The sequence below is a fragment of the Benincasa hispida genome, chromosome 2, assembly GCF_027475165.1.
Source record: "Benincasa hispida cultivar pf3 chromosome 2, pf3_genome.v1.1, whole genome shotgun sequence".
In the NCBI taxonomy this organism is placed as follows: Eukaryota; Viridiplantae; Streptophyta; class Magnoliopsida; order Cucurbitales; family Cucurbitaceae; genus Benincasa; species Benincasa hispida.
Window position 1 is genome coordinate 55745855 of NC_143479.1, and position 14568 is coordinate 55760422.

Here is a 14568-nt window from a genome sequence, read left to right on the forward strand (position 1 = left end):
AACAAGTCATCTATGCTGAATGATGGTAAGTCTTTTGATTCTTCCGTCGTTTTCGATGAACTTAGAGGAGTATCCACTTTTTCTACCATGCTGACAGCGTGACAGGCAACAACCACTGTCGTTTTCCTCGAATAGCGACTATAGAAGATCTCCGGATGGAAAGCTGCTAACGTCATCTCTCGCCTGGGTTAAGAGAAGTCTTCATCTTCCTTCTCATCAAGCTTGGGTTTCCAAATCTTATTTTTTCCCTTCCTTTTCTAAGTCATGTTCCCTCTTTTCTAACCCCGATAGGAGTGCGATTCTTTTTAGGTAGAACTTGGCTTTTTCTTCTTTCGACACGTTACGAGAATCCATCCTTCGTCATCATTATCATTAACATGCTCCTATTTGTTTTGAAAATCTGTTATTTGGGACGTTTGCTAAAATCAAACAATTACCAATTCGAGGGTCTCAAACTCGACCAAACTTTCTCTTTCATCATAACAAATAGTCGATGTTAGAGCATTCAAAGTTATTGCTAATGTGGCATGGTTTGTTTAAGCAACCTCATCCAGATCCAACTCAATCTTCCTCTCATGGGCCAACCTTAGAATCAGCTCCTTCAGCATGAAACATTTTTCGACTGTGTGGCTAACGACCTTGTGATACTTGCAGTAGTTAGGATCGTCCACTTTCCCTGCTTATTCTGATATTTTTCATTTCCGTAGCTAGATAAGTGTTTTTTTTTCTAATAGTTGTTCAAGCATATATGCAACATCAGAGTCAGGAAACGGGTAAACCTTTTTTTGTCTCTCTTTCAAAGTTAGGCGACGTATTTTGCCTCAATCGTCTTTCTTCTAAATTTTATTCTCTTTTCCTTTTGAAAAAAATTTCAGCGAGGTCGTATTAACGATCATTGATTCCTTTGTGGTGTTTTTTGCAATCTTTTTAGCACTCTTTGCTTTTTTCTTGTCCTTCTTCAAAATATAGAGAAGTACCCAGTGCATACCTTGGGTGCACATTTCTACAGCAGATAGTTCGGTGAGTCGGTCTTTGCAATCTAGACTCAGAGCTCTCCATCGGTTGATGTAGTCAATGATCGGCTCTCCTTTCTGTTGCTTGGTGTTTGTCAACTCCATCATGCTGACAGTGTATCTAGTGTTGTAAAAGCGATTCATGAATTCTCTTTCAAGTTGCTCCTAATTGTTGATCACTTCAGGCTCTAGGTTAGTGTACTAGTCAAAAGTGTTTCCTTTCAGAGTTCTGACAAACTGCATTACTAGTAGATCTCCTCTGATTCCTATGTTCTCGCATGTTTCAACAAAGTGGGCAATGTGTTGCTTCGAGTTGCCCTTTCCATCGAATTGTTGGAACTTCGGGGGCTGGTACCTAGCAGGCATTCTCTAGGTGTATAGCTTTGAATACATAAAAGAGGTCTGAGACAGGCCTCCATACTTAGTCCTTATGGAGGTCATGATCATATCTTGTAGTTGTTGGACCAACAAAGAGGCAACATAAGTTGACTGTTGCGATTGGTTTTCCTGCAACATGGTTTTCCCTTTATCATTTTCTTTGATAGTAGGGGTTTAGCTCGATTCAGCAGCTTCACATGCTTTCATTTGTTCTCTTAAGGTAGCGATCTTATGATCTCGCTTGTCAACAGCTTTCGTTAGAAAATTTATCTTTCTTTTCATTTTTTCCATGGCCGCCTCGGTTGTTACATCCGTCATCATGATAGAAATCACTTTCGGGTGTGATTCCCTCTTTGACTTGCTAGAGGAAGAAGTGGAGTTGTCAAAAAAGGGATTTTCTTTGCTAAAAATCCCATATTTAGGAGACTTTGTTATTTGTTTCAAGATGTTATGCACAATGACGGAACGTTGCTTTTGCTCTACATAACTTCCTTTGAATTACTGCGGGTGATAGGTCCCATGTAAGAGTCGCTTGCAGCAGTTACCTTGCATGCAACTTTCTTCAATGTTATTGATTTGTTTGAACGTTGAGAGAGAGATGAGAGGTAGATATGATTCCACTGGACGCGTCAATTTATTCGCATAAGGTTTCCGAAGAAACTTGTTTGGTGGAGTTGAATTTGTGTTGGTGTAGATATTGGTGTTGATATGATGCGATGTGGTTCGATTTCTAGTACTTGATCCCCTGATTCTCTCTTAGTTGAATGTATGTGCTTGACCTATGGAAGCGGAGCGCGTGATGTTCTCGAAGTCGAAGTCTTAAGAAACTTTGAATCTTCAGGAGACTTGTCTTTAAGGAGTGTGCAGCTTTAGGAGTCAGAGAATCTTCTGATTGTAGAGAATTCTCTCTAGGCTCTCTGGAGTGTAGAATAGCCGACCTCCACAAATGAAGAGAGCTCCTCTATTTATGGAATTCTTTGGTGAGCTTCACGGGCTTTGGTTTGGTTAGTCCATGGGTCTAGCCGTTGGACCTATTTAGTTCGACTTGGACCTACTTTGGTATTTGGGCTAAATTACGCCCATTTTTAGGCTCAACTGGACCTTAGCCCAAATTACACTATCAAGTTGGGTCAAATTAATTTCACTTAATCCGACGCTTGTGATGAAAACAGGTGGCATCATCGAAATTTACCAATTTATGTCTTCAACTTTAATTTGGGGACACATGTCAACTTTTAATTGATCCCAAATTCAATCATTTGGAATTTCATCATTAATTTAGTAAATGACGAGACAATTTATGATTGGTAAAAAATTTCTCTTTCATTCAGAGGTATTATTTAAAAAAGAAACAACAAACAAGTAAGAATATGAGAATTTGAACTTCTAACCAAAGATAACAAGTACTTGTTAATTAAAACTATAATGACATGAGAACATTTATGAGGTAAATATGAGATGACATGGCAAAATTATTAATTTTATATTATGTTAACTAAAGAATTAACTTTATATTATTATAATCTATATTATCTAAAAGCGGCTTAGGCGAAGAACTCCCTTTTGTCCTTTGAAGAACTTCCTTTTGTCCTTTTAGTTGATGGTTATCAAAATATATTAGGTAGTTTGATTAATAAAGATTGAACAATTTATTTAAATTGTTTATTTATTTTAAAATAATATCATTATTGTACTTTTTTTCAATCATTGCGAAGAATAAGTTTTTGGAGTTTCTGTATGCATACAAAAAATATTTTGATTTAGATTAAAATTTGAAAAATTGAAGTTAAGTGGACAATCAAACTTTTTTTTTCAACTATATATATATGTATATATGTACAAATGACTCATGATTTTACAAATGTGTAAACTACGTTTAAACGTGATTTCACGTCTAGAAAAAGTCATTAGATTGCAAAATTTTGTACTTTTATAAAAATTACAAAGCCTTTGAGAATGGAATATGGAAAGAATTTAAAGTTGATGGGTGTGGTGCTTTCAACATAAACAAAATTTTCCTAAACAAAATGTTAGTTTTCATATTCTAAATCATTCGACATTACCCGATTAAAATTTAGGTGATCCTTAAAAAGAATCTTCTATCTCATCGACTAATAAATTATATAGTTGATAAAAATAAATAAATAAATAAAATTTTAATATATAAAAAAATGTCAAACAATTTATAGAAATAATAAATAAAAAAAAAACTAATGGATACAAATAGACCTATCCATCTCCATAAAAAATATTAAAATTTTATTATTTTGTATAAATAATTTTCTTATTTCTCAATTTTTGAAAACCTCAATTCAAATTTAAATTTTTTTAGGAAGAAAATTACGTGTATAAATTTATACACCTTTACCTTGCAAATTTAAGGTAACTTTGCTTTTTCCACAACTTCTTCATGAAAATGAGATTCCAAATGGTTGAAGAAGAAGGAACTAAAGATCAAAATCCCTGATTTTTCGAATGGAAAAATCAATAAATTCATCAACTTTTTGGTTGTGGGGACTGCACCGACGCCTTGATTTTGCATTTCTTCAAACTCCATCCCTTTTCTTCTTCAATTTGTTGATTCACGAAATATGTTTATATAAAGGAAACAATCCATTGTTTCAGCTCAAGAATCACAACCCCGGATTTTCCTAGTTTGAGTTTAAACACCCAATTTCCCTTCCATTTACTTCATTCCCCAATTAGGGTTCCAAGTTTTGATTCTTTTCAATCATCACTTTCTCCAGCTTCATTGATACTTGATTCAGGTTCGCCTTTGGCTTTTTTTTTTTATTTTTTTTTTATTTTTTGCGGAATCATTATTTAGTTAGAGGCTGTATTCATTTGATTCTTTCTTTCTATTCTTGATTTTGATTTAACTGTATGTGGATTTCTGTGCGTGATTTCGTGATTTCCAGGCTGAAGTGATCGAATTGTTTCGTTTCGTCATTTAATTTCATTAAGGATTTGTCGTTTTTTTTTTTTTTTTGGTTGTTGTTATAATTAAATTGTTAAATATTATTTGTTGTTTTTGTTTCTTCCGCTTTTTGTTGTTTTAGGGTTTTTACAACATGTTTTTCTAATTGTTTATTGTTGTTGTGGCGGTGGAGGAATGTGAGATTCGATTCATCTTTGAAGAAATTTATGATAAATCGTCGACGCTCCTTCAATCAAATACTGTACTATGTTCGATTTCCTTTAATGGCGGCTCAGTCATTGACGCGAAATCTTCGATCGTCTCATTTTCATATGCAATCGCATCGGCCTTCTCAACCATTGCTATTTGAACGGTGTTGTGGATTACCCATTACTGGAGAGCTCGTTCTTCGTAGTTTTCCAGGAAATAGATGCACTCGATTTGGTCTCAAAGCTTGTGTTCAATCCCCTAAAGATAATTATAGTAACGGCTCGTTGGGGATCAATGCTAAGGGCCCAACATTTGTTCGTCGTTCACAGCTGCTTAACAATGTCGATATTGATTTAGTTGATGGAATTGATCGCAGATATTCTACTACTGTTCATGAGGAGCCCCAATGGGGAAATCCTTTAACGTTCCATGACTTCTCTTCCAGGGACAAACTTGTTGTTGCTGTTGACATCGATGAGGGTTTGTGTTTTTCTTTCATCTTCAATTTCTTTATCTCTTTTCTTGGATTTTCATTTCTGTTTCTCTGATTTTCTCCACTGTAAAGCTGCTTCATCTTCTTCAATTCTCTGTTTACAAGTGGGTTTGATTCATGTGACAGGGACAGGAAAAATCCAGTTGAGACTTAGATAATTACTAAATCCATGGAATTGTTGACTTAGATTAATTAATTAATTTATTCATTGACGACTTAGATAATTATATTTGAGTAAAACACTACATTAGCTAATGACTTTTGACCATTGCATGTGCTATGATGGCTACTTACTCTCGCCTGTACTTGATTTGAGCTGAGAATTTGGTTTATGCTAACCAGTTATTGCACATGATTATTCTCTTAGTTCTCTGATCGAATGCTTGTTTATTTTTGTTGTGTAGTTTTGGGAAACTTTGTCTCGGCTCTTAACAAATTTGTTGCTGATCGTTATTCTTCAAATCATTCAGTTTCTGAGTATCATGTCTATGAATTCTTCAGGGTATGATTATGTTAATTTGTCTTATTTGTTGGGGTTTCCTTTTGATTATTAACGTCTGGGAATCGTCTAATATGCATCAGTTTGATTTAGATTTTCTTTTCTGTATCAGATATGGAACTGCTCTCGTGATGAAGGTACAACTTTTGGGGATTGACTTTTAATCTATTGTCATCTGTATCAAGATGGCTTTATAATTATATAATGCTTATTGTTTTTCCTTGATGGAGTCGTGCGTTTGACTGATTGATGGTTGCATGTGGTTCTGAGGTCTTTATTTATATTTTTCTTTTTGAAACTATTTTTTTTACTATTTCCAAACTTTCCATGTTGAATAAGTCTGGAATTATAGGTTTGCTGGCACCACATTTTGTATTAGGCAGCATAAGCGTCAAGTGGTTGGTTTCATGACCTTTTCTTAGTTGAATAATTGGACCCTCCATTTTTTTTTTATGTCTTTGAGTTTGCACTTTTAGTATTCTTACATTTGTGTTAGTGCATGTGTGTTACAAAATAGTATCCTGTAATTTGTTCTTGATGTTTATCTTCAAAAAATATACTCAGGAAACTTGCTGACTTTTTATTGAGAATTTCAAAAGCCCAATGGTTTGAGGTCATGTTTTCAATATGTTCATAGAATGAGTCTTCTTTTGGGTTATATGGCTAATAGAAAAGGTATCTGTATACTATACCAGTGGCTTTTGAACATTTTTGCTTATGCTTCAACGCTTTTGTCTAATATTGGCTATTGAATTTGGCTTTTGCACCTTGTGCTTTTAGAAAACACTTTTGAGAACTTTCTGTGAAACAATCTTAAACTTTTTCTCAATTGTGGTCTCTTTGAGTGAAGGTGTAAAATGAATGATTTGCGATTGTAGAAACTGTCGCAAAGGAACTTGAAACTATTTAAAAGGTACACTTTGGAAGGTTCATGGAAATGGATTTTTTTTTGTTACGAGGAGCTCAAAGACTTTTTAAGTTAGTTAATCTTGCGATCTACAAAATTCAGGCTCAAAATTGTATGACAGTTCTTATGTTAATATATTGGCACTTCCTTTGTAAATTTACACTTCTTTGAGTAACTTTGCAGTCTATAATGAAATACGATGTATGATTTTTACGCATGGAGAACTTTGGATTGATTTAAATTTTATCTTCACGCTCTTGAAGCTGTTCATGGGATATTTTCTGTCCATGGAAAATCTGTCTCAACTTGGTTGGTTGATTGATTCTGGTTTCTCTTCTTTCCAGCTAATATTCGAGTTCACGAGTTCTTCAAGACACCATATTTCAAGACTGGAATCTGGCCTATACCCGGAGCGCAGAGCACACTCCTCAAGTTATCGAGATTCTGTCACCTTTCAGTCGTAACGTATGTATAGCTACATTGAATCATTTTGATACGGTACCAATTCCTTCCTATAGACGATCAACTGGTCTCATTTGAACTAATTTTAGGTCTCGACAAAATGCAATCAAAGAACACACACTTGAGTGGATCGAGAAGCACTATCCAGGGCTGTTTCAAGAGATTCACTTTGGAAACCACTTTGCTCTTGATGGAGAATCCAAATCAAAGGCAGAAATATGCAAGTATGTCGCGCTTTTATAATTTATTTTCTCATCCAACCGCACCCTAATCGAATCGTCTATTCAAGTAAAACAATTATTGATGGGTTGCTTTAAAATCTTTGTCCCATCGTGGACGATCGCACCGGGCAGGTCCTTGGGAGCAAGAGTGCTAATTGATGATAACCCAAGATATGCAATCGAATGCGCTGAAGCAGGGATTCGAGTTTTACTTTTCGACTATGAGAATTCATATCCATGGTGCAAGACTGAAACTGAGGATCTGCCTCCCTTAGTAACTAAAGTTCACAATTGGGAAGAAGTGGAGAAGCAATTAGCTTCTTGTGTTCATTCTTCTTAAAGCAATTAGTTTTTAGCAAAATAGAAATGCTGTTTTATTTACTAATATGAAATGTGGGATTTTGTGGGTTGGAGGTAGTAGGAACTAGGAATACTGATGATGCAATTGTTTAGGGTTTAGTATTAAGCCCAACTTTCATTATCCCATTATTTAATTTCCTCACTTTTATTACAAAGTGAGTAATATCTCTCATTTTGTCTACTCAATCAGCAGTTTATTCAAGACTAGAATTCAAATTGAAATTGACGTTTCTGCCCTGCTCCACTGCAGGGACAGTACATGAAAATACTAAGTATCACGGTTTTGTACGTGTTGGTGTATCGGTTTTCATGAACTCCACATTATAATAATTTAACATTTATTTGGAAAAGGCTTATATTTTCAAGTAATTAGATTATCACTCGTTTGATTATGTACAAGAATGTGTCTAATAATAACATGATTAGGATCAATAAGGATAAGGACTTGCAATAGTCCTTGTAATAGTGTTTGTCCATTACCTCGTTATCATGGATTCAACAAATAGGATGATAACCTCAAAAAGATCCAACAATGTACAAGTAACAAGAAGGAACTTAAATTTATGGATTTGATTGACTTTAATGTTCTATCTCTAGGGGGTTCTATTTTTATTTTATTTTTTTTTTTAAATGAAGTTTGTAAATCAATTTTCAATTTAGAACGGTTCGATGGAATAGAAAGTCTAGAGTATGCAAGGTTTATTTATGTAATGTCACCTACAAATTTATTGACGATCGATCGTAAACAAGCTATGTCTTTCATCATATGTGAATGTATTAAATATGTTGTAAGCATTAACAATAAAATTCAGTGCCAGCCTTGTGATGATGTGTTTAACTACACGATGAGGAAACCTAGTGATAATATTAATGTGAGTTATGACAAAAGTATGGAAGGGCTGGGAGCTAGTTTTGATTCTTGAACTATCGCTAAGCTTCGTACACCCTCATTCCTACATTGCAAATGCGTTAATCGAGAAAAATTCAGATAAAAGTTTCTTTTATGCACATATCCACTATCCAGTACGGAAATGGTAAAAAATAAAGTGTTTAAGTTTTTACCTTATAAAATTAGCATTTTTTTTTAATATTCGTCATCTCGAACGAGATCGACTATAAGATTTTAGTTAAAAAAAATAAACTTTTTCCAACTTATCGATTGTTTGGGGTTTTTTTTAGTACATCTCGCTAGATTATACACCAAGATTATGCACATCTCAATGTTAATCTCGGATAAAATAACACCGAGATTCTATATATTTGAGCTCTCGATGAAATCTCGAACATAATTAACACCGAAATTCATATATTCTCAGTAGAAACTCGTATAGGATTAATATATATCCTGAGTATAATCTTACCCAATTTTTCGAAAATTTTGATCTTTTACAAAATTTAAAAATGTTTAATCAATTTGGAAAATCTATTTTGATGATTGAAAAATCCATTTGAAATTTTGGAAATTTATATAATTGTGAAAACATAAATTATGCTAAATATTTGAAAAATTACATAATAATTTGATACAATATTTAGTAAACATAACCGATTTGGAGAAAATTTGAAAATAGTATAAAATTTGATATAAGATTCGGAAAAATTACATAAAAAATAGCAAATGACAGTGTAATCAACCGAGATGTATCGAGAACACCCAAAAAAATCTATAAAAGTTAGAAAAACTGGATTTTTTAATTAATTCTCGGTAGTCGATCATGCCCAAGATGGACCGAGAAAAACTATTTTACGAGTTTTCAAAAAAGCATGCTAGTTTTGTAAGGTGAAAACCTAAACGTGTTATTTCTAACAATTTCCTTGATAACTTGTATTTTTATTTTTTTATTTTTTTTTAAAAAAAAAGCATAATTGTATTATTTTTCACACATGGTGGTTGTTTTTTAATCCCACAAATTATGGACTTAAAATCTAAAATGATTTATTGATATTTAATCAACGGTACCTTTTGTGGCTTTAGATTCACTCCCATGATCCTTGAGGCTTGAGCACATAGAGAATCGGGTCTTTCGAAAACATGCTGAAAATAGGAGGGTGTGATGTTGATTTTGTTGGACAATTTGATTATTTATTTCCACGCTTGGGGCACGTGTTTTTGAAGTTTGTGGCTACATGATCGTTTGGATTTGTATTTGTAATCGTAATAAATGATTATGAGAAAATCTTAACTTGTAAAATAAATTATTTATTCAAATGCTAGATGTTAGATATTGTATTAAATTTGTCTTAGTTTAAGCTTTTTTGTCAATTGATGTTTCCTCTTTAATGAATATTCGTTTCCACTTGTTGGACTTTCTTCATATTTCAAACCCACAATGGGTGATTTAAGACTAGAATCACTTTTAAATTTTAGGTCCTATTTGATAACTATTTTATTTTTTGTTTTTGGTTTTTGAAAATCAAGTCTATTTCCCCCTCATTTCTTATTATGATTTGCATATTTCTTAAGTACAATGGTTGAATTCTTAGTCAAATTCTAAAAGCAAAAGCAAGTTTTTAAAAGCTACTTTTTTTTTTAAAATTTTCAAATTTTGCCTTTGATTGTAAACTATTGGTAAAAAGAAGAAGAAATTTGGGAGTAGAAGTAGTGTCTATAGGTTTAATTTTCAAAAATAAAAACAAAAAACTAAAGCCCCGTTTAGTAGTCATTTGGTTATTTATTTTTGTTTTAGAAGTTTAAGTCTATTTCATTCACATTTCTTACAATGATTTGAATCTTTTTTAAGTGCAATGGTTGAATTCTTAGTCAAATTCTAAAAACAATTTTTTTTTTTAAAAAAGCTGTTTTTTTTAGTTCTCAAAATTTAGTTTGGTTTTTTAAACCATCGGTAAAAAATAGATAACAAAAAAATAAATTTGGAAGTAGAAGTAGTATTCACATGCTTAATTTTTAAAAACAAAAAACAAAAAATAAAATGGTTACCAAACAGTAGGGGTGGTCATTCAAACCGTAAAAATCGAACTGTTTTTAAAAATAGAAATGAATCAAACCGAAAACTCAGTGAAACAGAAAAATGCAGTTCGGTCCGGTTTGAAGAAATTTTGAAACCGAATTAATTCGGTTCGGTTCGGTTTCACTTTCAAAAACCGAATTTGAAACCGAATCGAACCTTTTTTAACTAATATATAATTTTTTTTTAAAAAAGAGTAAAACCGAATTTAAAACCGAACCGAACTGAACCGTTTTTAGTTAAAAAAGAATATAACATAGATTTTTTAAAAATACCAAAACCGAATTTGAAACCAAAACGAACCTTATATATACAGTTCAGTTCGGTTTGGTTTCAAATTTTAAAAAATTCGGTTCGGTTCGGTTTAGTTACCAAACCGAACCGAATCGAACCATTTCCACCCCTACCAAACAGGACTTAAATGGTTGTCAAATGGATCCTTAACTAATATGTAAAAGTTCATAAATTCTAGCTTTTAACCAAACCGAACCGAATTGAACCATTTCCATCCCTACCAAACAAGACTTAAATCTAATGTGTAAAATCTCATAAATTCTAGCTTTTAAATTTGATTTTTCCTACAACTATGTTACCTTCTTAATCGTTTAAGTAGATATCTTATAATAATATCCTTTAAAAATAATATATTTCATCACATCTATTTCTAAAATTTAACCATTCAATATTTTTATAACAATTATTTTCTTTAAACTTTTATCAAATGATTTAACTTAAACAAAATTAGAGAAGATTCAAATCATATATAATTTTAAATAAAAATATTACAATAAATAATAAATTAATTATCCATCTGATAACAATTGAAATAATAAGCAACTTTGGTCCATATAACTAAATTACACTAATATAGTGTTAACTTATCAAACATCGCAATTGGTTTATTCTAATCTAAAATTAAAATTTATCAAACAATATTTTATTTTTGTTTGCAACTATTTTTTTTTAGAAACAAAACTACTAGCAATTATTTTAAAAACTACAACAATCTCAAATAAAGACTTAATTGATTCAATTGAGTGTTTATCCCCAGGTGGTTTGAACAGGACCTTTAATATTAATATTGTTGTTTTGAAAACTTATTAAAGAAATATTGTTGTTTTGAAACTTATTAGAGAAATATTGTTGTTTTGGGATTTCAAGACTAGAAGTCGAGGGTTAAGATTCGACTAATGTAGAGGTCGAACGTTGAGAACTCGACAAACAAAGAAAAACTTGGAAACAATACGTAAACTAGGGTTGTCGAGGGTTGAAGTTTCGACATACATCAGTCGAAACTTCAACCCTCGACAAGGAAAAGAAAATCTCGCTAATTTTGTGATGAGGATCTCACTCTAGAAGGGAATCTCACTAATTTTGTATATTAGGTTGTCGAAGGTTGAAGTTCTAACATACATAAGTCGAAACTTCAACCTTCGACAAGGAAGATAAGTGGGTGAAGCAGATTGTAAGAGAGCGAGATTGTAGAAGAGAGCGAGATTAAAAGCGAGATTGTAAAAGAGAGCGATATTAAAAAAGCGAGATTGTAGGAGAGAGCGAGATTGTGAGCGAGAGCGAAATTGAGTCTGCCACATAGATTAAACGGTCAACCAGTCAGCTGACGTGGTCTGCTACATGGAAATCGTCTTCACGTTATTTACTTTCCATAAGTCTGAAAAAGTGCATAATTTCATGAGCTCACAGATGATACAGACGAGGAAACCGTTATAAGATATGCACGAGCATATATATTACAAATGATGGGTGGAAGTCTGTTTTCAGATAAATCAAGTCATTTTGTTCACTTGATGTTCCTGCCACTGTTAGCTAACCTCCATGATACGGGGCGGTATTCGTGGGGTAGAGCATGCTTGGCATGGTTGTATAGACAACTATGCAAAACAATAAGACTTGAGGTTCGAGAGATAGTTGGGCCTCTCACACTTTTGCAACTATGGGCTTAGGAGCGATTTCCAACAATAGCTCCACAGCTACATCATGTTAATGATGCTCAGTTAGTTGGACGAGCCTACGGTTCTCGGTATGTTGTTTTAATTCAATTTAATTTTTATATCACTGATCTAGTTAATTTAAATTCTAAATTATCAATTTAAAAATTTAGGTGGAGAGATAAATTTTGTGTGACTAGGACAACCACACATGTAGTTAACCAATATAGATACATGTTTGATCTGCTTCAACCTGAACAGGTACATTACACTAAACCTAATTGATTATTTTATTCACATTTTTATTGTATTTGTCTTTAATATTCTCTAATATAATATTTTGTGTTTCAGGTTATTTGGGAGCCGTACAAAATTATTATGCATACTTTGCCTAATTTTTATACGAATGATCAAAACATATGGCAGACGATGAGTCCTCTCATATGTTTTCACATTGGTGAGTGGCATCTTTCTGACAGGGTGATGAGACAATTCGGTTTTCAGCAGGATGTCCCATCGCCTTGTAATACTAAACCGTACTGCATGATATTGACCTAAGGACTAGAGATTGGTCCGAAAAAGTTGTACATTTGGTAGTGCGATGGCACTATCGTGCAAGGTTTATTGCAGTGGGGGTTGCTCTTGAACAGTTTGACATAGATGTCACTCCAGAATATATTCATTGGTATAATAATATCACAAGGCGCTATGTCACTCGTCCGAGAGCAGCTGTGGGTCATCTGGTAAATGAATGAATATTATCTAATTATTTTTAATTTAAATTTATTTTAAATATTGTCTAATTGTTTTATAATTCACAGAGATCGAACAACAGTAGACTCCGTGAGGTTGCGAATGATCTGAACCAAGTTCTTGCATATGTAGTGACAACCAAAGCTATATGGAGGAAATTCATTATATGTACAATATACCTATTGTTCCTCTACCAGCTTCTAGACATAGAGGACCTATTCGGGAAGAGGATGAGTTTGATGAGGTTACACATAATGTGAAAGAGTTGCCCTCTGTGATGCAGACGCAGAGTCAAATTGATTATGTTAGTCCGATGATGATGATGCCAGCATTTGGTTTAGGACATTATGACTGAGAGGCTGGTCCTTTGTCTTTATACGTGCATGGACATGGTCGGGGTCGTGGAGAGCATAATGAATATTTATATTATGAAGCGCCTGCAGAGGTACCAAAGCAATATAAAAAAAACCCGAGTAACCACAAGTTCGAAGTCGACGACGACAACCAACTTGAAATCAACGACATCTGCCTTGTGGGACACATTGATTTTTTTAATTATTTTTATATAAATGAGATATTTAATTTACATTTTTTTTATGAGTTATTATTATTTTTTAATTTATTCTTTTTAGAGTTTAAATAAAATAATAAAATATTTTTAGAAATTGTTTTTATAAAATGGAATTTTTTAAAAAAAAAAAAAGAAAAAAGAAAGGAAGAAAGAAAGAAGAAGGTGGAATGTAATAATTAAAAAAGAAAAAAAGAAAAAAGAAAAATATATACGGTATTCTCGCTCTCTATCAAAATCTCGCTATTTCGCTCTCGCTCTCGCTCAAAATCTCTCTCTCACTCTCGCTCTCGTTCTCGCTCAAAATCTCACTCTCGCTCTCTCAAACTCTCACTCTCTCAAAATCTCGCTCTCTCTCATAATCTCGCTCTCGAATTTGATTGGGAAGTTCAGTGGCAAAAAGAAAGAGATTCATTAGCTCGTTATTTAGTCAGACTTGCTGAGATGACAGAATCTGTAAAAATTATTCAACAAGCTTTGGAAGGAATTCCAGGTGGACCTTATGAAAATTTAGAAATAGGATCTTTTGATAGAGGAAGGTTTCCGGAATGATAATTAAACAGACTCAATAATAATGTTAGGAAGGGCAAGGTCGAGGATTCAAAGTTCGACGTACAAATGAAAGGAAGGTCGAAGGTCGAATTTTGAACCCTCGACTTATTTTTTTAAAAAAAAAACAATATTTTTACAAATAGTTTGAAAACAACAATATTTTCCTGAATAGTTTCTAAAAGAACAATATCCTTTTAATTTTTTCGTTTTGAACAAAGATACGTTTTCTAAATATTTATACATAGAGATACCTTGTAAGTCATTAAATGTTTGGTTTTCATTTTACTCGAATATAGTTTGTGAGGGCATAATTTTGCAATTTG

General features: G+C 33.0%; 1 protein-coding gene across 1 annotated transcript; it reads left to right on the forward strand.

Moving 5' to 3' along the window:
* The first annotated feature begins 3747 nt into the window (after nt 1-3747).
* On the forward strand, nt 3748-7632 carry LOC120071857 (Haloacid dehalogenase-like hydrolase (HAD) superfamily protein). The gene is made up of 7 exons (XM_039024259.2): nt 3748-4159; nt 4502-4998; nt 5416-5513; nt 5623-5647; nt 6762-6882; nt 6969-7103; nt 7233-7632. The coding sequence occupies exons 2-7, from the start codon at nt 4536-4538 to the stop codon at nt 7438-7440; spliced, it is 1050 nt and encodes a 349-aa protein (XP_038880187.1). The 5' UTR covers nt 3748-4159; nt 4502-4535; the 3' UTR covers nt 7441-7632.
* The last annotated feature ends 6936 nt before the right edge of the window (nt 7633-14568 follow it).

Coding starts and splice junctions, on each gene's coding strand:
- LOC120071857 (XM_039024259.2), top strand. CDS start 4,536: ATGATAAATCGTCGACGCTCCTTCAATCAAATACTGTACTATGTTCGA. Junction 5,514..5,622: donor ATGTCTATGAATTCTTCAGG/GTATGATTATGT, acceptor TTTCTGTATCAG/ATATGGAACTGCTCTCGTGA. Junction 6,883..6,968: donor TGTCACCTTTCAGTCGTAAC/GTATGTATAGCT, acceptor AACTAATTTTAG/GTCTCGACAAAATGCAATCA.